General features: G+C 44.6%; 2 protein-coding genes across 2 annotated transcripts; one reads left to right on the top strand and one right to left on the bottom strand.

The window, feature by feature from the left end:
• The first annotated feature begins 5962 nt into the window (after nucleotides 1-5962).
• Nucleotides 5963-6994, top strand: LOC142768223 (uncharacterized). The gene is made up of 4 exons (XM_075870175.1): nucleotides 5963-6273; nucleotides 6345-6404; nucleotides 6468-6572; nucleotides 6628-6994. The coding sequence occupies exons 1-4, from the start codon at nucleotides 6249-6251 to the stop codon at nucleotides 6789-6791; spliced, it is 354 nt and encodes a 117-aa protein (XP_075726290.1). The 5' UTR covers nucleotides 5963-6248; the 3' UTR covers nucleotides 6792-6994.
• Nucleotides 6995-22854: 15860 nt separating this feature from the next.
• On the bottom strand, nucleotides 22855-25032 carry LOC119177983 (short transient receptor potential channel 4-associated protein). The gene has a single exon (XM_037429157.2). It carries the CDS (start codon nucleotides 25015-25017, stop codon nucleotides 22990-22992), a length of 2028 nt encoding a protein of 675 aa, XP_037285054.2. The 5' UTR covers nucleotides 25018-25032; the 3' UTR covers nucleotides 22855-22989.
• Between the last annotated feature and the right edge of the window lie 411 nt (nucleotides 25033-25443).

The raw sequence follows: 25443 nt of genomic DNA, 5'->3' as shown, positions 1-25443 counted from the left end.
AATCTTCGAACCGACGCGGCTTCTGCCACTTCCGCTTAGAGCGGGCCCTTTTGGGTGTATAATCAGGTGTCTCTGCACCTTGAGTGGAAGATTCTGAAGGCTCTGAACGAGCGTTAAAATTTGGAGTCTCATCAGAGCTTGCAGCATGAGCTTCGGAAGAATTTTGCGGACCGGAGTCTGGTTCAACGGTCTCAGCCGTGTTTGAAGGCTCGAAGTGAACCGTATGACTTGTTGTACTTGAACCCGCGACACCGCCTGGTAACTCCTCCCCCCTTGAAGAAGAAATGCCTGTACATGGAGGCCACAAGTAACAGTCTGATGCGTAGTTGAAAGGCGTGGACGGAACGTGATGAGGAAGACATTTAGGTGTTGAAGGTGAATCCGTATGAAAAATAACAAGGCGCGAAGCATTCCAGATGTTACCATCACTTAAGCGGAAAGAAGTGGGGCTAACCTGGCCCAAGACTTTGTAAGCACCCCGATACTTGGGGCGCTTGCCTGGCACACGAACCTTGACTAGATCGCCAGTGCGAACTTTGGACTGCTTTGCACCTCGACGGGTGTCGACATACTTTTTCATTGCTTGTTGACGAGAAAAAATCCTGGTGCGGATTTGACCAGGAGAAGACACTGCTATGTTACGAGGCAAAGAGACTCTGTCGAGAGCAACTCGCGGTTGTCTACCGTGGAGAAGTTGAGCAGGAGACACTCCAGTGGTGCCTTGTGGTGTGAACCTGTACGAAGCTAAACATTCCGTCAAGACTTGCTTGAGAGGACGGTGCTCTAATTGGGCGATCTGGATATGTTCCTTCAGAACGCGATTAAAGCGCTCGATTTGCCCATTTGATTGGGGATAGAAAACTGATGACCTCAAGTGCTGAATTCCTCGTTGTGAAAGAAAAGCCTCGAAATGTTGGGACTGAAACTGTGGACCATTGTCCGTAACTATGGCATCAGGAAACCTATCCCGGCTGAAGATTGAAGACAGAAACTCAATGATGACCTCAGAAGTAACCGTATGTGTGAAACAAATTTCTGGCCATTTGAAATGGTAGTCGATGAGAGAAACAATGAACCGGGAATTTTGCGGAACATTATGCAAAGGGCCGATGATGTCTATGCCGAGTTTCTGCCAAGGCCGATCAGGCCACTGGACTGGCTGCAACGGAGAAAATGCAGGTTTGGCAGAGTTGCCAGCTGCCTGACATATATGGCAGTTGTAAACTGCATGCTCGACCTGCTTGTCTAAGGCTGGCCACCAGTACCTGTCTCGGAGATTCTGTTTGGTGCGGACAATACCTGGATGGGCCTCATGGGCAAGCTGTATTAGCTTGTTACGGAAAGAAGCAGGGGGAATCACGCGTTCATCGCCGAAAAGCAAGTCCTCGACACAAGACAGTTCCTGTCGGACTGCGAAGTAAGGCAAGAATTCAGAAGCAAGAGCACATTTGGAAGGCCATCCTACACGTAAATATTAGAGAACTTGAGACAAAGTGGAATCTGCAGTTGTAGCTGCCTGAAGCTCAGTTTTAGTAATGCAGGAAGTAACTAATGAAACAACTCCCTCATCCCGCTCTTCAGTAACCGGTATCTGAAGAGGAAGGCGCGACAGTGCATCAGCAACCACGTTATTATAACCCTTACAATATTGAACACTGAAATTATAATACATGAGTTTGGCACACCTACGGGAAATGCGAATGGGGCGGCGGCCTTCAGATCCTGCAGAAAGAAGAGCAACTAGTGCTTAGTGATCTGTACGTAATGTGAAGTGCCGGCCCCACAAGTAAACATGCCATTTCTCACAGGCAAAAAGACAAGCGAGAGCTTCACGCTCTCCTACTGAATATCTGCGTTCAGCAGGGGTCAATGTACGAGACGCAAAAGCAATAGTGATCAGCTGATCATCTCTGAGTTGTTGAAACACTGCTCCCAGTCCAACATCGGACGCATCCGTTGTGATATCCATGGGAACCTTCTCATTGAAAATACTAACAGCTGGCTTTGAGGCCAGTATTGACTTAACTTGAATGAAGCTCTGCTCAGTTTCAGCTGACCAGTTAAAAGGCTGTGCTTGACGAAGTAGAGTACGCAGTGGTTCAATAACATGATTGTTGTGTTTTGGGTTTTCAGCTTCAGTTTCGGATTGACATTAGAGGATGCCAGGGGGCGCCGCTCTGGCACCTAGGATTTCAAGGCGACTGTAAAATAAAGCAGTGTGTGTTAGGTAACCGTGGAGTGCGGTTGTGTGCTTTTCTTTCGGCGCTCCGCGCCAACCCGCGTGTTCGGGCTGGTCGGTGTCCCCGCCGGCCGCGTACGTCTCCGTCGGCCGTCTTCTTTTTCCTCTGTTTCGTCGGGACCAGCCAGGCCTTAGATTGACGGCGGAAACGGCGCTAAGCTTTGGCGCCTCAGCTTTGGGACATTGCCACAGGGATGCTTTCAATGCCGTTTGCGATTATATTCAGGCAACCAAGCGTATACCTTTGTGATCTTCAATCAAAAAAAATATTTATTACTCTCAAGGGCAGAGTGAAGTAAACGCAGCTGAGTGGTAAACATAACACCTCAAATCTCAAAACTGCTCAACTTGATTTTTTTTTCGTTTGCTCTTTTTTGTTGTTTTTATTTTTACATTAGTCTTATTATAATACCAATTCATTGCACATAGTTAAAATGATCACAGAAAAACTGCACTACACTTTCTTGGCCAATCCCCCTGAGTGGGTATGAGCCAACCTACCAGGGAAACAAAACAAAACAGCCAGCTCCCAACACAGCAATGGCGACGAGGATGGGATTGCATATGGACTGAAAATGTCAGATTTTTCCGCACGCAAGACAAGTGCGGTTTCTCGCGGGACACTGCGCAAAATTGGCTAAATGCCGAGCCGATCCACAACGAAAGCAATGCGCGGTTGCGCTTGGAGAAGAAAATTGCGAACGCGAATCAGGAGCTCGGTGCTGTTCCTGAAAACCCGATTTTGGCTGAATGGGGTCGCCATATTGTCGGCTTCCTCGCCCCCGCGACGCAGAGAGGTCGCCATGTTGGCCGCCGCGCCGAGACGAAGATGAAGGGCCGCCATGTTGACGCGTCCTGTGAAACGAAGAGCCGCCGCCTTGGCCCCCCGCAGCAGAAAGTTGCTGCACTGAATGCGGAGCGAATTGCTCCAACTGGTAGCGAATAAGCTCGTCCTCTCGCGCAATCGAGAGGGCTTCGGATAATGAAATCGAGGAGCCCTTTTGAAGCATGCGGCAGCAGACGTTTTGCGAGGTTACCCCGGTGAAAAGCTGATGGCGGATCATATCGTCCTCGAGCGCGCCGAAGCCGCACGACGCGGTGAGCGTTCGAAGAGAAGTAATGAACTCGGCGACTGGCTCACCAGGCAATTGTCGCCTTTCTTGGAATTTCACGCGTGCGAGATAATCGCACGAAACATCTTTAAAATGCTCATCGAAAAGAGCAACAGCATTCTTGAAGGTATGGCCCGACGCTGGCGTCGGCGACGCGTTGGTTGCTTCCCAAGTATAGAAGAGCTTTAACCCGGCAGGGCCCAACGCGTTGAGCAGCAGGGCCTTGCGACACTCGGGCTTGCTGGCGTCCTCCCCGACCGCGTCTGCGTAAGCCTGAAACACCAATTTCCAGTCCGCCCACGGAAGTGTCGGGTCCCCGGGCGAATGAAGAAATAGGGGAGGTGGAATAGGAGACGCCATTTCAAGCAAGAAGAATGGAGAGGTGCAGACGAGAAGAAAATGACGCCAGTACACTGTTTGAAGACGAAGGCAGAGGCGGCGTAGCTGAATGAAGAAATGAAGCGACGCAGCACGCAGTAGCCACCTTGCTGGGAACAAAGAGCGTCTAGGGTTAGCACGAACACGGAGAACGAAACGGGCTCTTACAGGTCCTCGTCGCCATTGCTGTGTTGGGACTGGCTGGTCCCGACGAAGCAGAAGAAGAAGAAGAAGACGGCCGGCGGAGACGTACGCGGCTGGCGGGGGCACCGACCAGCCCGAACACGCAGGTTGGCGCGGAGCGCCGAAAGAAAAGCACACAACCATAGAGAAAGAAAAAGACAAGAGAGGACACTCCGCAAAACCTGGCCTTAGGAAGTGCGTCACGACTACGTAACGAACTAGTGCTCTCACCAAACGTCAAAGGACGCAAGCGCAAAAAAAAACAGTTATAATATATGCAACAGAATTGTTTTTACAAATAATAAATATACGGAAAAAATTTGGTATGTTTTTTTATACATAATAACAATTTATTTGACACACCTTACGCGATTATTTTTCTTTAGCTGTACTGTCATAAACACCATCCACCAAGCGACAAGCTCATGCATGACTGACAGCGAGAAGCTTTCGTCGCTTTCGTCAACGTCGGCTACGTCGGCTTTTTCGTGCGTGAGATAACAAGTGAGGCACGTTTTCAAGTGAAGCTTGTTGAATGACATGTTGTTGGTCTTGTTGGGTCATTTTTTCAGAAAACGGTTACACCTGGGTGAATAAGACACCATGCAACAAACATAGAAAGATTCACACACACACACGTTGCGCTTCGTGTGTGCGAGTTTGTTTCTTACGTGGCGTCTCATTCACGCAGTTGTAACCTTTTTCTGAAGCTTGTAAGGACTGGGAGGTTCGCTAAAAAGAAAGTTTGTGGCTGTATGCGGTGGCTAGACGGGAACATTGTGCTACGTATGCAGTATAGCAAAGGCGGCACGGCGTCAAGCCGAGGCGACGCGTGCTGCGTCTGCCACGGACGCGAGCGTCTGTGCGCTGAGCATAGCTGGGCAGCTCGGTGCAAAATATTGAGAAGCGTTCGCTGGGCCTCGCATGCTTCACGACGCGTTTTCCGAAGGCTCGGAACACGAATAATTCTTGGTGTGCCGGAGGCAAATCTGGACTAGTCAAGTGGCCATCATATTCGTTTCTTCGCTAGCCTTGTGCCACTAGTGCAAGCTGCCCAAAAATTTTTTTGACGTTTCCAACATAATTTTGCCGGACAAATTTCAACTACGAATTTTCTTCCCAATGTACTGCTGATACTGCGTACGCACGAAGGTGTTCTGAAGTTCCCAGGCCGCGATACTATTGCATTACAAGGGATAGCGGCCTGGAAACTTCTGAAATCTTCGTACGTGGTTTTGATGTCTATCTTTGTAAGTCAGAGTTTTATGGGTCAGAGATGTATCACTGGTTTTGTATTGTGCATCGATTAGCTAATCATTCAAAGGGGTTTGCTGGTACACTTATGACGTGCACATATCTTTTTCGTAATTTGACAGCGAAGCATCCACTTACTAACATTTTCAGACCGCGCTGATGCCATGCCGCCCGGTGGTCCAAGCTACGGCAGCTACTGCTGTGTATCGTGGCGCTTCAACAATGGCAGAACCCACAAGAAGCCTGGGACAAGTTTCTTCCGCATATCACGGGACGGCAGGTGTGTTAAAGCTTTTGTATGGTTTGCATGTCTTTAGGCTTACTGCTCTTACTTGCTCAGTGAGGGTAACAATAAAAAATCACTATTCAAGCACTTCCCCTTTCAGCTGATAGTTCATTGCCAATGCAGGATGAAAGCATGGATGCAGTATGCTGGACGCGATGATCTCCTGAGTAAGCCGGCCAGCCTATTGTACGCAACGTACAGGTTTTGTAGCGACCATTTTTATCTCAAAGTTTCATGGACCCTGGGCACACAAGGCTTACAAGAATGGCTGTTCCCAGTGAGCAACCAGCTGCACCATGTAAGTGATTGGCTGAAACTCAAATATGTGCAATAGCAGCCACTTGTATTGAATCAGTGGCGACAGTTAACCGCGAAGATCTTTGTAGCCGATGGAGAAACCTCACTATAGAAGTAACACTTGGAAAGTCTTAAATTTTGTAATTTGAATTGTGGGCTATCACCTTCCTAACAGCATCTTTACATTTCTGTCGTTTTTTTGATGCTCTGGACCTGCGCAACTTGTTTTGAAAGACTTTAAAGGGCTATTTCACGTTATCTTCAAGCCTGAGTGCACATGTACATATACCTTTCATCAGTGAAAGCTGGCACTGTTGATAATTCCAGAAATCACAAATTACTTGTTTCCTAGTTGGTGCATTCTCTTTTCTTCCACGTTCGACCAATTTATGCGTTTGAAAGAGCTGTTTAAGTTTCCCCATGCTACAAGCTTTGTAACTTGTACCAACTGCACATATATGCAGGTTCTCTGAGCGTCGCTTCAAATAGTGACTGTGACATGACTGCAGAAGCTGCACTGCAAGGTGCGGATAAGCTTCAGTTTGTGTTACTTTAAGTCTCTTACTGACACATTGTTGTAATTTTATTTCTTCAGGACCTGCGGTAGAGGCTTCAAAAAGCGGCTCCCACACATTGAGGTGCCCCGATGAGCAGGGTGCGTTCAGTATCGCGATTTCTTTTTTTTTACCCAAATTGACTGTTAGCCAAACCTCTGCAGGTGGCAGCTCCCTTGTAGCTAGTGAAAGAATTTCTGCTGACTTCGTCTTGCCAGAGAAAACCTTAACCAGTCGTTCAGCTGTCACAAAAGGAACTTGTGTGACCGGTAAGTTGTGTGTTCACTTCCACACCAGAGTGTATTGATATAGAGACTTCCGCAGGCCGCTCGCAAGATTGTTCCGACAGCACTGTCCGAGGCACTGAACAAGCTTCACAAGATCCTCCAGAAGACGTCTCCGCCAACAGCTCCACGCCTGAGTGCCCTAGAGAAAACGGTGACTATGCTTTTATTGCAGCTGTTTCTAATGTGCTATTTTATGTTTAGGACATTCTGAGAAAACTATCCTCAAAAGGACACTACGTGTGCACTTACAAAATGTAAGGGTGGGCTCTCAGTGATTTTCATTTTTTTCGTGCATTGTCAACATTGTGAATGGTTTGTTTTTAGGTAGTGGAATCGAAAACTTTGCACCACAGAAAGTTGTGCACCTTGGGTCTGAAAGAGCGAGGAAAGTGCTCGTATGGGATTAGTTGTTCTTCGCTTTAACATCCATTTTTTTTGTTTATTGCAGTGCGTTCCTGTGTGCCAGCGACAATGTCTCTATCAATGAAGTACAAGCAAACCATTAAACATCTGCAAGCCAAAGTAGCAGCACAGCGAAAAACTATCAAAAGACTGCGGAGACAGCCTCACCAAGCACCGTCGACTTCAAAGGCCCTTGGAGTTATCCGACCGCACGTCACCGAGGAGGTTTTTAAACTTCTTTCTGCACATTTTCGCTTGAGGCCCAAACGCAAGGGCAAGCGGTTTTCCGTGTGGTTCAAGAAATTCGCTCTTCACTTAAACTTCCGAGGTCCACGAGCATACCGATTTCTGGCCCCATATTTTTCGTTGCCCTCCCGGCATTCATTAAGGAGGTGGCTAGCTAATGTAAAGATGACTCCAGGCATAATTCCAGGAATCCTTTCTTCCATTGCAACAAATACTCAAGCTTGGAATGAACGAGACCGAGTGTGCGCTTTAGTTTTCGACGAAATAGCATTCAAAAAGAATTTGTACTATGATGCTGCAAGAGACGTTGTCCAGGGTTTTACAGATGATGGCACTCATCGCACTTCAACCATTGCTGATCGAGCACTGGTTTTTTGTTCTTGTTGGTGTTTCGAGAAAGTGGGTTCAACCGGTTGCTTTTACCATAGGGCACACATCAACACCATCATCTGTTATGCATAAGCTGCTGGTGTCACTCATTTTGGAGCTTAGGAGCATTAATATTGCAGTGAAAGCAGTCATTTGTGACCAGGGCAGTTCAAATGTAAGTCTCGCTAACCAACTAAGAGTGACTGTAGCAAAGCCTTTTTTTGAAGGTAATGGTGAGCGGGTGTATTATATTTTTGATGTCCCGCATTTAATTAAAACAACGCGCAATAATGTCCAAGCACACACGTTATACATTGGGGATGACATCGTTAACTGGTCGCACATTGGAAGCCTTTAGCAATTCTCACATGAGTTGCGGTTGCGGTTGGCTCCAAAGTTGACTGAACGGCATGTTCATCAGAAACCTTTTTCTAATAAGAAGGTCAGCAGAGCAACTCAGGTCCTCAGTGCATCAGTTTCGATTGCTATCACGGCAATGGTGTATGCGAAGGTGCTGCCTGCCTCGGCCATCACTACAGCTCAATTTTGTGATCGTATGGACAGGATTTTCGATACCTTGAACAGCTCGAGTAAAAAAAGAACTTCGCAAAAGCTGCGGCATGCAATTATTAAAAATGATTCAGAGCTGATTGACTTTCTCCGAGGCCAGCTTCCCTGGATTGCATCATGGCAGTTTGTCGGCAGAATTCAACCACAAACCATCGTAGGTTGGCAAATTACAATTAAGGCTATTTGTCAACTATGGGACGACCTCTCCAAAAATTACAATTTTGAATACCTGTTAACACGCAGGCTTCAACAGGATCCTCTGGAGAACATATTTGGCCACTTTAGGCAAAAACAGGGTTGCAACACCAACCCCAATGTAGCACAATTTATTTGTGGCCTGAAGCACATTTGCATAAGAAAACTCTTCAAGCTGTCAGAATACGGAAATGTCGAGGATGATGAATGTGACCTCCTCCAGGAGCAGCTCTCGCCATTCTCCCTCACCAGTGCGTGTCTTGTGGATAATGAGGAGTGTGCACAGCCACAGCCTGACGACTTTCCCGCTCTAGACGATCTCTCTGAACTTGCGACCAACATTCACTCCCAAATTATCGATGACTCCGCTGCATATTATGTAGCTGGGTTTCTCATCAAACACTTCCTTCGGAATGCATGTGACGGTTGCAGTTTCCCACAGTTACTGAAAGACGACAGTGAGACGCTTAAGGGTACCCACCAGTATTTCACAATGCTCAAAGCATACCACGTCCCCTGCAAACTTTTTGGGAATCTCACTGTGCCATCAGAAGCAGCTTTTGCATACGTACAACAACTTGAATCTCACTTTCTTGCCATGATTGAGGCCACTGCACATCACATGAAAGTGTGCGATGTTTTGTATCACCATCTGTCAAGTGTTGGCGATTTTCATTTCTGCTCTGCTGGGTGTCGCGCGAAGTTTCTGATAATGTTTTGCCGGGTTCGTTTATGTTGGCATGTGCGTTTTGTGAACCGAAACTTAGATAGGGTTAGGTTCCAGTCTTCAATCTCAGACATACGGCTTGAAAAGTTCAAAGGTTAGCAATTGTACACTTTACTGTGGGTCGCTTGGTCACTGTGTATGCTTTATCTCTCCAGCTCAAGTAATATATCGATAACAAAACCGCTTGTTGAAATGTCTTCGAGCGGGTAAGGAACACAGTATGATGTGGGCACGGCTCACGTTATCACGCTTTTTGTATTTTAGCTTCTCATCAACCTTCTCATCTCGCCCATCAAAATTTTCAAAAGAATACCCAAACTTGTAGCATTTGATGGGGCTGCGGGCGCTGCCATTTTATTTTTATATAGCTTGTGAGTGATAACGTACGATGTAGAGCCTTTGTGAAAAATAATGAGCCAAAGTGGTTTCCTTCTGCTATTTATTAGCCCTGTAATACCGCTCTCGTAGCACCAATTAAGGTCCACAATTCTGGATAAGTGATGACTACAATCTATTTTAGCTCGCAAGCGTCACAGCAACACCCAGACGCAAATCACTTGGGATCTTAAGTTTTTGATGAAGGCGACCCATAAGAAGAGCCACAAGACCTGCCAGTGTTGCAGCATAAAGTTTGTCTTTCGCGTAGTGAGCAAGCTGCAAAGCCCTACCTTTCTGAGGACAAGCAGGCATTAAGTCTGCTTTTTTTTCATTTTGGGCTACCTGTTCTTAAGCACAGCCAGCACACTGCACCTTGCCTTTCTGCTATATTGTGTCGTGTGGTTTCTGTGCGCTCTTTTTGTTTCTACGCATTATTTCGGTTAACCCCAAACGTCATTCGCGACTTCATTGCTGTGTATATGTCACTTCTTCCTTCTTCATCAGCATTGTGCGCTGTGTTTTTGCCATAGATCCTTACTTACCCACTGGCCCGGTGTGTCATACTTCACCAGCTTCTCGGCTTCTGCCAACTCTAGCGATGTGTGCGTTGTCTGTGCTCTCTGTATTTGTTACAATATTTGTTACAACTTATTTGTAAGACGAGATGTATTTGTTGTCTACCTTTGTCATATTGTGCTTTTTATACTCTTAGACTCTACCTTGCCTTTGAATAAAACATTGCGGATACTCTGTCTCTTTGACTGATATATACATTGATCACTTGTACCAAAAGAAAAACACAAGCGCGACGTATAAAACCGTAGTGAATTATTATTACCTGCATCTCTTTTTATTAAAACTTAATCGAAATAAAAATTACGTCACGACCAATTCGCACGAACCACTGTACAAAACAAAACAGGGAATCGCTAAATCAAAACTACCAACAAAAACTATCCATTTGGGCGATGAAAAGTGGTCTAAAATCATGAACTTTCGTCATAGCCAAACGTCGGTTACGCAAAGTACTTCAAAATTAGCGCCAGTGAAACCGAAACAGGAAGCGCACGCCACTTGCTCTCACCAACCACCAGGTGTGCTAGGGTCGATTGGGCCGCTGGGGTCTACGGGAGTGTCCACTCTTAACCTTTATTTATTTCTCTATGACACAACCAAACGTTGGACACAACCGCACTCTACGGTTACCTAACACACACTGCTTTATTTTACAGTCGCCTTGAAATCCTAGGTGCCAGAGCGGCGCCCCCTGGCATCCTCTAATGTCAATCCGAAACCAAACTGAAAACCCAAAACACAACAAGCCGGTTGTACGCTTTCATGTCCAGTGCTGACGTATCATAGCACATTGTAAAAAAAGATTAGGAGAGACTTGGAGCCTCTTACTAAATGCTACCGATTTGCCATGTTGATGCAAAATTTTTCCACTGATTTGAGACTGCTCAGAGACGACTTTCTGCAATTAACTGGTGTAGAACACGTTGCTGACCAGGTTTTGCTTAATAATGCTTTGTGTGGAGTTGAAAAATGGTGTGAAAATGGAGCATGAAGATCAATTTTGACCGAACTACCTGTTAGCCGATCAATAATAAAAGAAGAAAGCCACTGATATGTAAAAAAATAAACATAAAAAAGTGAAGCGATCAATTCAGATAAAATATGTGGTACGTGTTACATTGCTTCGAATCTAACCTGTGTAGTGGAGCATACGCACCAACGCGCATGCGCCTACCAAAGAGAACGAAAAACCCCTCGCTCTGATTGCGCGAGAACCTGTGCTGCCTTTGCCAGACTTGCCGTACGCCCATTTTCCGGCGCGACCTCGTTGCAACTTTTCTGTTTGAATAAACAACATCGCATTTGGTGGAGGTGCTGAGATTCCTAAGCAGACCTGGAGCTCCGCTCTGGCAAGCTGGGCCAAAGACCACCGTACAACATGACTGACGCAGTCGCCAACCAGCCCGTCCCAGCACAGCCCGCACCATCGGCTGCCCCGTCGACCTGCCCTGGCGCTACCCGTCAGCGGGATTCACCAATCTTCAGCGGCAGTGGTGAGCAAGACGTCGAGGATTGGCTCTCCTTGTACGAACGCGTAAGTGCCAGCAACAAGTGAGACGACGACTCTAAGCTCGTCTACGTTATTGCCAGACGTCCGAAAACTCCGCGCTGACCAGCGTCTACGCCACTGAGCCCAGCAGCCTGGCGAGACGTTTACTAGTTACATTGAGGATGTGCTCGACCTCTGCAGGCGTGTTAACCCATCTATGCCTGAAGAAGAGAAAATTCGACATATTCTCAAGGGCATCTAGGATGGCGCATTCCAGATGTTGGTGGCGAAAAGCCCGACCACAGTGGCAGTCCTTGTAAGCCTGTGCCAGAGCTTCGATGAATTGCATCGTCAGCGTTTCATCGCCTGACATAGTGTACCATCAGATTCGATCTCGGTCGTCGCACTTGCAAATGGCAACGTTCGCCTAGGGACTCTGTCGAACCAGATCAAAAACTTCATCAGGGAGCAAGTCACCCGACAGCTCACCCTGCTGCCGCATAGCGACACGCCCACTTACCGATCGGTCTGCTGTCCCTTCCACGAGAGCGCTGCGCCGGCAAGCAGCCCACTTTTCCATGCGAGACAACATTTTGTACCGCCGCAATTACATGCCTGGTTGTCGGAAGTGGCTCCTTGCTGTCCCAACTCATATGCGCTCTGACGTCTGCATGAATTTCCAAGCAGATCCCCAAAGTGCTCACGCAGGTGTCCTGAAAACCTACGACAGGCTGCGCCAACGATATTACTGGCGAGGAATGTATCGCTTTGTGCAGAAATACGTTCAGTCTTGCACCACTTGCCAACAGAACAAGACACCTCCGCGGCACCTCTCTGGCATGTTACAGCCACTCCCGTGCCCGGCTCGCCCATTCGATTGCGTGGGTATCGACCTCTATGGCCCCCTCCCATATAGAGGCTCTGGAAACCGGTGGATTATTGTCCGTGTCGATCATCTGATACACTACGCTGAGACTGCAGCTCTACCGGCAGCGACCACCCACGAAGTTGCACTCTTCACTCTGCGCTGCTTCATTCTCCGCCATGGTGCTCCACGGGAATTACTCAGTGATAGGGGTCGAGTGTTCCTGTCGGAGGTCATCCAAGCTATTCTCGTTGAATGCAACATCATCCACCATAAATCTACCACATACCATCCACAGACGAATGGTCTCACTGAACGGTTCAACAGTACACTTGGCGACATGCTGAGGATGTACACCTCCTCCGACCACACTAACTGGGACGCTGTATTACATTTTGTTACCTTCGCTTACAACACTGCGTCGCAAGCGACTACTGGTTTTTTTCCCGTTCTTTCTTTTGTCCGGCCGCGAACCTTCCCACCCACTCGACACTATACTCCCGCACCGCCTTGATGCATCTGAGTGCTCCCCAATTTCAAAGTCGCCAGATATGCTGAAGGCTGCCGTCAGTTGGCCCGGTTTCTGACAAGTGAGGCTCAAGATCTACAGAAAACCCGACATGACGACGTTCATCACATAGCTCCTACGTTTAGTACTGGCTCTCTTGTGTGGCTTTGGGCGCCCCCGCACGTTTCTGGCCTTTCTTCTAAGCTTCTGGCCCAATACCATGGTTCTTACCGTGTCATTAACGCGACCTCACCGGTGAATTACATCATCGAGCCCCTAACACAATCGCCAGATTTGTGCCGACGAGGACGCGAGACCGTGCACGTCGACCGTCTCAAGACCTACTACAACCCCCTCAATGTGCCTACTCCCTGAGTGGCCAGGATGGCTACTCTTCACCCCAAAGGGGGGGGTGGGGTATGGTAGTGGAGCATACGCACTAACGCATATGTGTCTTCCAAAGAGAACGAAAAACACCGTGCTTTGATTGCGTGAGAACCTGTGCCACCTTTGCCAGACCTTCCGTACGCCCATTTTCCGTCATGACCTCGTTGCGACTTCTCTGTTTGAATAAACATCATTGCACCTGGAACAAGCACATTGGAAATATCTGTAATTCGACTAAGTGTAGGTGGCCATTCTAAGGCCAAATTTACGAGATGTCATGCCTGAAACAAAGCTGATGGCCTCTAAAACAGCAGTGTGCCCAACCATAGATGATGGTGTAATCTGGGATCCACACAGCCAGAAGCTAGCATATACGAGCTTGAACGAATCCAACAAATCAACAACCAGGTTTGCTTACATGTAATACCAGAAAACACACTCCGTGACCATGTTACTTTAAAGAGCTAGCCTTCAGAAGTCTACACAAACATAAATCACATGCCTGTCGTCCTTGAACAAACTGTGTAATGAAACACTCAACAGAAATCCTACCTTGTGCTCTTTGCACCCTCCAACTAGAGTGTTACTGGGTATAATTCAATTATCTATATTATGTTTCACTTTGTACTACAAGCATTGATGTACTCGAGTTTTTCTTTCTATTTTGCACAATTATCAAATGAAACAGTTAGGCTTGATCCAAGTGAATTCGTTAATTGTCAACCTGCTGAAGTTTTTTGCTGACATTTTGAACTGCTTTTCACATAGTAAAGTACAAATGTCCTCTCATATAACAGCCTGCAAGGACTTACAGAGCTATAAAAAATAACACACACACATACACACATATCCAGAAGTGTTTCTGGAGATGCAGTACTTTGAATGAACTGGATCATTTAGAAATAATAGATGAATGAGTAAAAATGTCTTTCTTACAACGTTTCAGCAGGGGGGCCTGCCTTTGTCAGGGGATACAGGGCACAGGCCAAAACACACTTCTTATATACATGAGTACAGCGGGGGGCACCCAACACGTGTTCAACTATTATTGTCATAGATATGCTATACAGTAGACTCTCGATAATTGAAACTCTGAATATACATATTTTCGATTTATTCAAACAAAACTCATTTTTTTCGTTGGCCCTCTATTCTTTCAATTTATTTAAAAGCCTCTTAAATCAAACCCCATCATTCGGTTAACTCATACTTTTTGCAGTTCCATACCAGAAAATATCTGCTGCTTTCCCATGCACATATGCACTACTATTTCAAAATTTGTGTGCTTATATAGTCCTAACAGTCTAAAAATGAAAAGTAGGCACCTCAGGCCTTCAAGAAAAAAGAATTTGTTAGTAAACAAATGTTTAAAACAAAGCACACACATGGTAAACTGTACTGCTTTTCAACTGGTATAGAGAGCTTTGTGCTAAAAGTGCATACCTATAGCAAAGAATCAGTTGGCAATTCACGATTTTTTTAAAAGGTGTGATCAGCAGCAAATGGCCAATGAACTTGTGGAGCTTACACCTCTGCTTTCTCTTCATTGTGTGCAGTTAGGGTTTAAAAATACCTGAAAAATTTTTAAATGTGATAAAATCAATGCCTAACTTTAATGTGTGGTGTCACCTCACCCAAAGTCGTCTATGTGAGAACTTTTGATAATTCAAACTCATTGATAATTCAAACAAAATTCAGAGGTCCCTTCGAGTTTAAATTAATGAGAATCGACATTTGATGCAACTAGAAATAAACATAGGTATTTGTTTGATATAGTTGTGACTGCATAGAAAAATTGCAAGCAAGACACAGTTTTCAACAGCAAAGTGTGGGCTATGCACAGGAACAGCCTTACTTATGAATGCAAGAACTTACATATGGAAGGAATTCAATGAAAAATGCAACAGCAGTGAAAACAGGTAGCGAATGTGAATAATAAATGAAGTGTGCTGATGGTAACAAGAGTAAACGAACTAGAAAGTAAAAGGTAAAATATAAACTATAAAAGCAGAGACAGTGGTAAAAATGAACTCGACAAAGTGCGCCACAAAAGCCAGTAAAAACAGATCTATAACAAGCATAGAAAATGAGGTTAATTAGTAAATATATGAAAGTATGGCTTATCTATTACCTGGTCAGGAATGTCAGCTTTCCGACACTTTCATCAATACCAGATGGTGTGCGTCCCTTAATTTATATATAAGAAAGGATTCACACACCTCTCTCTCATGGTGGGATCGAAAACCAGATTCCTATATCGTTGTTGTTGGTTGATCAAGCGAATGACTTCTTTGAAAGGTGCAGGTTAGAATATGTGGTCATACGTGCCTTGTGGTTATTGAAACATATTATACTAAATGGTGCTTCAGTTTGACCTATATATTGAAATTTGCAAGCTGAGAATTCCAGAAGATAGACACAGTTATTGGTATTGCTGTAGAAGCTTCTTTTAATTTTCATTGTAGAACCATTTAACTTGGTATGTTCAATGATTAAATATATTTGCACACCTTCAGAATATTTGCAGTGCTAGAATTTTTATCGTGCATATAATTTTTCATGTTGGCTTTATATGTTTACTACTAAAAGCTTCTGTGCCTTGTTCTAACAAAGCCTTCACAAAAAGTGTTCTACTTGCCCTTCACTTCTTTTTTACAAAGTGATTGTATTGTTCATCTATACTCATTTTTGACAAGCATAGTGCTGCAGTTATGTGATTGATATACTAACCCCTCTTTGGCCTATGGCCACTTGTAGTTTGGAGGCCGGTTGGTAAAAGTGAACGCTGTCCAGAGTGAATGAAAAAATTTGGCTTATTGTTGCGTGGGTTGCAGAGCATGTCAGTCGAGATTAAATATGAGATAAGTATTCCAGGCAGGGGTTGTGATACAATGGCAGGTAGACTGTTGGAAGCATGTCACGCTGAGAAGGGAGTGATGTATGTAGTATTCGTGAAACCCGTTAAAACATTTGAAAGTGGAAAAGTTTCTTAAGCAATGTTTTGTTATGCTTCTTGACATTCAAAGACTGTGACATAGTACATCGTCATACTATGAATGTGTCTGACTTCTTACATCTTTGCTGGCAAAGCGACAAATACAAACACATGGAAGTTAACACATGTCATGTGTTTCTCGCATTATGTACATAGGTATCATTTATTCCCTCACTGAAGCTTGTGCCAATTTTGAAGCCTTGTTAAACTATCACATCGAATGCGGCATCATTGACACAATGGTGCATATGCTAAAGCTCTTTTATGATCACAGCCTGAGGATGACAACCAGTTTACCTTTGTTGGGAAAAAAAGTGCTGATATTCAGGATATCACAGTTTGCATATGTTGTAAGTGCTTCAGTAGAATATTGTGAACCTAAAAATATGGTGATTCCCCAGAAATTCCCCTTGATAATGCTCTAATAACCAATATATTTCTCATTTCAAAGCAACCTTTGAAGACCATCTGTAAAAATTTTAACCAGACCGGCCATTTGTTCGGTGTGCCCAACCCTCGTGCAACGTCCCACATCGGAATCTTTGAGGTATCATGAATAAATAGGTGAATAAATAAATAAAAATATGGGTATGCACTGATCACTTATCCCAGGCAAGTATATAATATCTAGCCTATTATCAGAGTAAGATGTCAAAACAAGGTCGAGGTTGGGTGTACTCGTGCAACATCGATACACGTGTCTGTTGTATTACTAGCTGTGACAAAATAAAAACTCAGCACTAGCTTATGACTGAAAAGAGCGAGCAAACAAGGATGATCATTTCATATTTTGTTTGGAAGATTAAAATTACCCAGGAGTAAGACGGGTTATGATAAAAACCACATGTGAACAAGGTTTAATACTATCGTGCAGATAATTGAAAAGTGGGCGTTCTTCGACTGTGCACAATAATGCATGATAGTATATAATGAAATCTTTTGAATGAAAGTAAGGAAAAAGTAATTGATTACATTTCTGTAGTTGCTCATTTATATTGCTGGGGCTGTAATTACTGTTTGTAATCAGTAAGAACTTAAAAGAAGTATTTGTACTAGTAATTGCTTAATTGTTTCCTGTAGCATATGAAAGTCTGATTTGGACAGGCCCCAGACAGAATTATAGCGATAGAATCAAGCTCAATTTCTTGACTTGAGTAATATGTGTATCTGTAAACTGAGTTTGCAAATCACAGCAACAGCAATTCAGTGTCGCCTTGTGCTGAAGCCTTGGAAGTGACTTTTGGAGTCATTTTACAGTTTTATATTGCCTGCTGCCACTCAGGCAATGATTAATCAGTCTTAAAATTATGGTTGGTATACACAGGCGCATCACAATTTTCTAATTTGCTTACTGCACCTTAATAAGAGTTGACACTGAAAAGTGGTCCTTCTTTCACAAAAACTTATAAATTCATATAACCGCGATGCACACATGCGGTGCCTTTCAGGTGTTTCGAGCATGTGCTTAGACATGGCAGAATCTGGTGCCAATACATTGATTGGTTATCAGCTACTCTTTCAGCATGTGATGCTATGTGTAAGACTTCATCGGCAACAAATCTTGATATAAAATATTTCACTGCCTTTTCCCTGCTGCTTGCATGATTCACATTGCAATAAAAAAAACAAGTACATTAAGTCAGTTGTCGGACTAGGGAAGGTACAGCATTTGTAAGAAATAATGAGGCCCTTCAAAATCTAAGAACTCGAGCCAGCTGGGATGCCATGTATCATACTGTTGAATAAGGTTTCTGTTTTTTTCAGAGTACTAAACATTTTGAAACATCAGTGAACTATTAAAAAAATATTCACTTTTACAAATAATCTGTACTGAGTAGAATATATTAGTATTCAATTCGATATGCTAAATAGATAAATATTTGCACATCCTTACAATATATGCTGTGTTGGAATTTTCCTGGTGCATATAAGTCTCAATGTTGCTTCATATTTTGTCTAGAGAAGGTTTCTGTGTCATGATCACAAAATATTTTAACAAGGCCTTCATACAAAGCCATTGTAAGGTTCACATATATTCATGTTTGACAACTATAGTTGCGTAGGTATGTGATTAATATAATGACTCATATCTGGCCTATGATCACTGGTAAGGTGGAGAGGAGTTGTATTGAGTGAACTTACAAACTGTTCAGAGTGGCTGGGAAAATCTGTTTTATTGCTGCGCGAGTGCCCGAGCATGTCAGTTGAGGTCAAATATGAGATAAGCATTGCAGGCAGATGTGTGTGTTGGCGACACATCTGTTTAAACTTACAAAGGCAAAAATTTTTCTTGAGCATTGTTTTGTGATGTTTTTATGTTAAATGACTGTAAAACTGTATTGTGCCACAGCGCAGATATGTCTATTTACTTACATACCTGCTGAAAAAGCCACAAATAAAGACAAATGGATGTTAAACATGTCCTGTGGTTTTTGCGTTACAGGAATCTCACTTCTGCACCTCATTCCCCCCCTGAAGCTGTACCATCTTGCCAAATCACAAGCTTTGGTAAACTTTTAGAATGTATGGGGCATCATTGACACAAGATGACAACAGAGCATATGTTAAAGCTTGTGCATCATGGCAGGCTAAAGATGACAATGAGTTTACCTTTGTTAGGACAAAAAAGTCATGAAGTTCCGCATATCACTGCTTGTATATGTTGCAAGTGCTACAGTGGAGTCTTGTAAACTTAAAAATGTAGTGCTTTCAAAAAGAAACGTTTATTTCTGTACTGTGACCAACCTGGAGAACTATGCAAATGACAAGTAAAAACGACCACAGTTGGGTAAAATGATGTGTTGCCTGACACTTTAAGTTAATGCAAAAGGAGTATTTGCCAGAACTAAAGCCAGGTTCGTCACAATTTTGTGTATACGTGTGACACGTACGAACCAGTGCAGAGCACGCAAGCAGAAGTGGTCATTGGTTTTAAGCATGCACACAAGGCTTTAATTCTATAATGTCAGATAGCTCCAGTGACGAGAGTGCACATCATAACGGCTGGAGCCGTCCCTGCATGGCACCAGCTAGATTGACTGTGACAAGCTGCATACTTTCGCTTTGAGACAGCTGCGTGTGAACGAGATAGGGACACCGTGCTAGGAAATATTTTTAAGTGAGTCTAAGGGCCTGTAGTGAGGGAACTATGTGAATGAATGATGTGCCATCTTGCAATAGAGAGGCAACATTTGAACCTAGTCTGTTAGTAGAATCTGATAAACATTGGTAGTACAAGTTCATGGCTACATAGCGATGATGGCCAGAAGATGCGCTCCTGAAGTGACCTGCACTCTTCTTCCATGCCCTTCTTGGTGCACTGGAGGTATTGCCCCGTAGGTACTAGATTCCTGGGTGAGTGCTCCTGAAGGGCTTATGATTGAGCTCACTCTTACCGCCTGCTTAGGGGCCAAACCTGGTGCTGGAGCTTGTATGCCCCAGTATAAATTTTATAGACAAAAAGGTTTCAAGTATTACACAAACAAAGCTTGGGCACTGAATGATTATCATACATACACTGTACACAGACCTCTTCTACAAAATTCATTAAAGAGTTCCAAATTACCTCTATGGTGTGCCTGATTGAACCCTAAGACAGTATGTAGTCTGATTGATGTCATCTTTTTTTTAATCGGGAAGCTTACCTAGAAAAAACTAGATTGTCATCAGTGGCACGACCTACACCACAGCGATGATGGTACCAGAAGAATCAGCAAAAGTAAATTCACCCTCCTGGAAACTTCATTTGAAATTAAGACTGCCTATGCATTGCAAACAAAGTATTCTTATAATTTCATTGCTTCTAATTCCTCAATATGCAAAATTCACTGTGAAACCAACAATTATTGACCTACGAAGTGTTTCAAAAAGTGAACAGCTCAATTAGGGTAGCTGCGAGCCTTAGCGGTAGCCCTATTATATGGAGGCCTAAATAAGTACTGCTGTGTGCTAATCCTGTCTAAAACTTTCGAAACTGGCCTTTTATAGCAACCTTTTTAAGACTTGGAATGCAATGCGTGTCCACATCTCATGGCAGGCACTTGTCTGATTACTACCCCATCTCGCCAACAAGCAGCCCCTGTAAGTTGCATGAACATGTACTATCATCTCGGGTCGCCATAAGTTCGTTGAAACCAGCTTACTCTTAGTTCTGGCAAAATGTTTCATAAGTCAATTTCTCGCAAAGGTCAGCCTGCTTCATTAACAAACTGCTCATAAAATTTTCCACCATTGGAGTCTTGTCATAGGTATTTAGCACTTCTCGTAATAAACTAGCAGTTTGTTGCCTTGCCAACTGCTTGTCCCAAAATGTTTTCCAGTGTAAATGATTATGAGCTCGTTACAAAGGCTGAGGTCGGTGGCGACGGTGTCTAGGAAGACGTTTGAGGATCGGCATTTTGAGCTAGACAATGGTTCCAGCACCTTCCTCTGTGGGTTCCAGCCATAAATTTTCGTTTTATTTTTTTCCCTTTGTATACACCTATCTAAACTGACCCAGCTAAGAAAACAGATTGTCATCATCGGTGACAGCATAATTGTTACGTCGGGTGAACAGCCTTCACATCCCGTCTCTTCGACCTTGTGCATGCCGTATTTACCTCGCGCACTTGCGCAATACGAAGCTTAATGAAAAAACGAAAAGTGTTGGTCATAATTCACCCAAACGACAGTCCAACTGATACCGATCGACCCTCAGCAACACGAGCACTACACGTCTACGTAATGCGTACGCCACAATATTAAAATTGTGTGTCTGACAGGTATTCACAAATCATACAAGAAATGGCCTTTAATTTACGATCGTACAGCTCGTTATCACTCCTTACAGATTTGGCAGCAAACACTTCGAGAGATTTGGTGTTATCTACTGAGCACCGCGGTGAAATCCGTTTGCCCATCAGCGTAAACACAGCGACCATGCAAGAACTGAGAAAAGTGGCAGCGACTTTCACGTGAATCACTCTTACACAACGCGATCACATCCCCGCAAACAGAGGTGCTTCAGCTTATGGCCAAAACCAACAGCCACCATGGAAATAAACCATAAACCCACCACTGCATATTTCCGAAAAAGCTGGTGACACACTCTACGCTACCTAAACCACGTGAAAAAAAGCTTTAGGCCAAGTGTTTCTGCCGCCATCTGTTCAAACACTTCAAGCCAAGTGAAGTCGCTTTTAAGCGGCTATCGGGTGAACGGAGCGTTTTGTTGCTCTTACCCACGAGAGAAACGAAACACTGCCTTCTAACCGTTTTCATGTTCTCTAGGATTTAAATAGTATGGAAACTACCATGACTCTTATAAGTAATCGGTTGTAGCACTGGGTACGTTATTCCAGGCTGAGCGGTGTTTTGTGGCTTTTTTCAGCTTCTGAATGCACAAGCACGCACAAGGTAACCAGGTGCACCTATTACCTTGTGCAGGTGCGTGTAGACATGTTAACACTTTTTGCTACAATACAGACAATATTGCGGAGAGCGACACAATATTGCGAAGAGCGAGCATCTTAAGCGAAGCAGAACAGAAGCTTTAATGCGCAGTTTTGCACTGTTAGTTTTGCACTGTTGTTGCTAACTAAATACTTGTGTTTACATTTCATAGGAGGTCCCATTTCAGTGTACACTACGGGACCTCCTTCTGTATATTCTTTTTCTGTGCATCTTATTATGAAATAATAAAGCCTGATTTGATTTGATTTGAGAAGCATGTGGTAACTGTACAGGAACCTGAAAAGCAAGATTAGATTACAGTCTTAATAAGGGCCTGTAGACCGCAAATGCATCGACGGTGTCATAAAAAACAACACCGCATAATTTTCACTAACCTACAAGGCATTCATTGAATGAATTCTTGGGCACAGTCGTTATTTTTTATGATGGCTTTTCAGCATAATTTTCACGAATGCTGCAAATTCGGAGTACGTATACGCACGCTTGTTCCGTGGTTTCTAGTTCAGACACCTGGTTACAATCACCACCGGAGGAAAATCGCGTTGCTAACAATGCGGCACAAAGAATGGATGCTGTCGAACACCTGTAGTACGCCACGGTTAGGTGCGAGGCCCATGAAAACGCGCAGTTTTGTTATCTAGTGACTTCACCATCAAAAGAAACTAGTTCCCTTGAGTCCTCTATTGCTTAGTTAAAATAGGGCTCTTGACAGCAAAGAGATTCACTGACTGTAGAAATCTCATCAATACTAAGCAGCCGAACAGGCCAAGGATGCTATCACGTGTAGCCAAAATGAATGTTAACTGAAACCGGCTGCATTATTTAGCCATTTGTTATGTTCTTTAGCAAACATCACAGGAATGAATGACTGAGCATGCTATAGAGAACAATGCCAACTTTATTATGATAGCAATAACTGCTTTTTAAAAAAAACTGTGCACAGCACACAGGGCCCATGTCATCTATGAACAAACTCACAGTATTACATGCACATGGTCAGAGGCTGGGTTGCACTGCCCTTATGCGGAGCATTCAGTCCATCAACTGTCTCGGGTGCTGGGCCCAGGGTGAACATAATAGACTAGGGACACCGGACTGGTAATGTCCTCCGAGACAAGTGTGTTCACCATGGCCTTCTACCGGTGAAACGCGATTCGTGAGCTCTTTTCGAGGGCAGAGCAATCTTCGTCTTTATGAAGGTAGTGTTCTTGCCACAAGTGCAGCAGCTCAAGCAGGTTTTGCTATAAGCTTTCTGACGAAGCTGTGGCTGTGGCTGCTGTGGAGCCAGCAGGGACACTAGTATGTGCATTGGCATTGCAGGCCGCTTTGCTGGCTGCACCTGCTGGAGGTGGGCCCCGCAGAGCATGCAGGTAACCCACCAGTTGACCGTGCTGTTGTGCAAAGATCAGCAGCACTAAGGCTGTGTTGACACAGCTCACATTCTCCTGCGTGAGGTTGGAAATGGTGACAAGAGAAACCAGCTTCTTGAGATAACGAATCCGGTTTCGTTGGTCCCCGATATGGCTCAGCACATAGCTGGTCCTCTCAGCATACTCTTTAGCCTCATAGTCATCTGACACAGAGAGGTGCTCCTGAGAAATAACCAGGCTACGGACAAACATGTTGGAGTCCACCAAGTAGCCGTTGACCAGCTGGAGTAGCTTTCGTTGCTTTGCCTCGGTGCTCAGGATTTTGTCAAGCTGCCGGAATGCCCTTAGATTGAACTTCACCAGCTCGCCCAGGAGGTCAAAACTGCTTTGAAGCACTTCTTTCTGGCGAACATTACAGTTGACTAGGTTGCCAGCGACCAACTGCCGAAGGCCCCTAGAAAGGAGGAAGTCTTGATCAGCACTACTGGTGCACCCACGTAGATAACTTTCGATAGCACGTGACAGCCAGAATCTGAGCGTGGAGCTACCCGCTTCTTTCTTGAGTACTTCAACTATTTTGGTGAGAAGGCCGTTACTCCCAGTGCACATCAAGTTGCGATCAAGGCTTGGACTTTCTACACTTCGTGTTTGTTCATTTCTTTTGAGTTCACTGTATTCACTCCATGAAAGCATGACATGTTTGTACTCTGCATGATCACAAAAGATGTGCACCAATCTTAGCACTTGAATCTTGAGGGCAACTTCAGGACTACACTCGCAGTTAACGTTGTAACCTGGCAGGCGACCCCTGTCTTGGCCTCGCATTGTATTGTGTTTCCATACGAAGTGATCAAACAGATCCGACAGCTGTGGGATTAGCCGCAGTGATGCCAGCGCCCTTTGCACCTCTTTTTTGCGTTTTCCAACAAGTAGTAAGCCTAGTATGTAGACAGCCTCTGCACGGAATGTCATTTCTGCTGAGATCTTTAGGGCTGCTTCATGTTGGAACCAGCCGCTTTCTCTATTCCACTGAGAGATCCCACCAATAAAGTCCATCACTGGGCCAGTGCCGGAAGTGCTGACTTGATTTTCGATCCATTGCATCCAGTGGTTCATTTCCCCAGCAATAGCTGGAAACCTTGGTGTGTAGGGTTTTGCACAAGCTATCATGACCAGACGCTTGAGAATACCAGGTACATTTAAGATGACCTCTTGATTGATGTCTCGAACACAGGAAAAGTTATTGCGGTTTTTCTCCTTGCACTGGCCATACAGTGACGTTTTGTGCTCATACACATCCAGGTTTGACAAGCTTATAGCCAGAATTTTGCAGAAATTGGCCAGTTGATTGTGACTGAAGTTGGCGATCAGACTGGATATGTTGGATATGGCGGTAAGATCCAGAACTTCTCGCCGTGAAAGCAAAAGACATTCTATGAGGTCGCATGCCACTAAGCAAGTTTCACTGAACTGCAGCAAGGAGAAGAGGCCTTGAAAAAGTGCTTCTTTCTCAGACAATTCCCGTGCTGTATTTGCATCATCGACACAGAGCCTATGTAGAACTTTAACACAATGACTCTGTATAACGAGGTAACGAGGATCCTTAACATGCTTGATGGCACTCTCTCTAGGAAGCAGGCTGTACTGCATAATGATACGCAGCAAAATCTCAATCCCATTAAGCTCCACCAACAGCCTCGTAATGGCTGCAGGACGACTTGAATATGAGCCATCGACAATATCCATAGATGTGCTCAGGTGAGCGTGGTACTGGAGTTTTTGCTGAAGAGCCAGAAGGATGTGCAGTGACTCTTCATACAGCTGGTCATCAGGATAGTACGCCACTGACAGATGATCAAGGGTCTGCAATTGTTGGTACAGAGGTCCATACTCAGTCATCACCAGCTCTGGCTGGAGAATTCCTATCAGTTGCTCAGGTGGCATGCTGGTGATGACCATGCTCTGTTCGCATATTTCCCTCTGTAGTGTGAAGTAGGAGGCAGAGCTGTAACCCTTGGAAAGAGCCCGGGTTCTAATGTACCGATAGCACGACATTTCGCCAGCCTACATTCTACGCTACCACGGAGGAAGGAAAAAGGTGTGCACGCTACGGCACGCGATACGCAACTGGCACAGGCACGGTAACTCTCAAGTTCAAGTGTTCACCTGTAGGGGGCAACCAACCGCGGCGTTTCTGTTTCAAACACCTAGAGTGGATTTACTAACATCTTTCGCCACTCACGCTATTGCACTTTCTTGCAGAGGCACCTTCATCAGGGTCAAGTTTTAATTTTAAATTGATCAAATACTACCTGTTTCCGTACT

The sequence above is a fragment of the Rhipicephalus microplus genome, chromosome 1 (assembly GCF_043290135.1).
Source record: "Rhipicephalus microplus isolate Deutch F79 chromosome 1, USDA_Rmic, whole genome shotgun sequence".
NCBI lineage: Eukaryota > Metazoa > Arthropoda > Arachnida > Ixodida > Ixodidae > Rhipicephalus > Rhipicephalus microplus.
Note: the sequence above shows the minus strand (reverse complement) of the source record. Positions and strands in the feature narration are given on the sequence as shown.

Excerpts from the sequence above, each read along its gene's own strand:
- LOC142768223 (XM_075870175.1), top strand. The coding sequence starts at position 6,249 with ATGACTGCAGAAGCTGCACTGCAAG. Across the intron at positions 6,274-6,344 it reads TGCAGAAGCTGCACTGCAAG|GACCTGCGGTAGAGGCTTCA; the intron begins GTGCGGATAAGC and ends TTATTTCTTCAG. Across the intron at positions 6,405-6,467 it reads GAGGTGCCCCGATGAGCAGG|GTGGCAGCTCCCTTGTAGCT; the intron begins GTGCGTTCAGTA and ends AAACCTCTGCAG.
- LOC119177983 (XM_037429157.2), bottom strand. The coding sequence starts at position 25,017 with ATGACTGAGTATGGACCTCTGTACCAACAATTGCAGACCCTTGATCAT.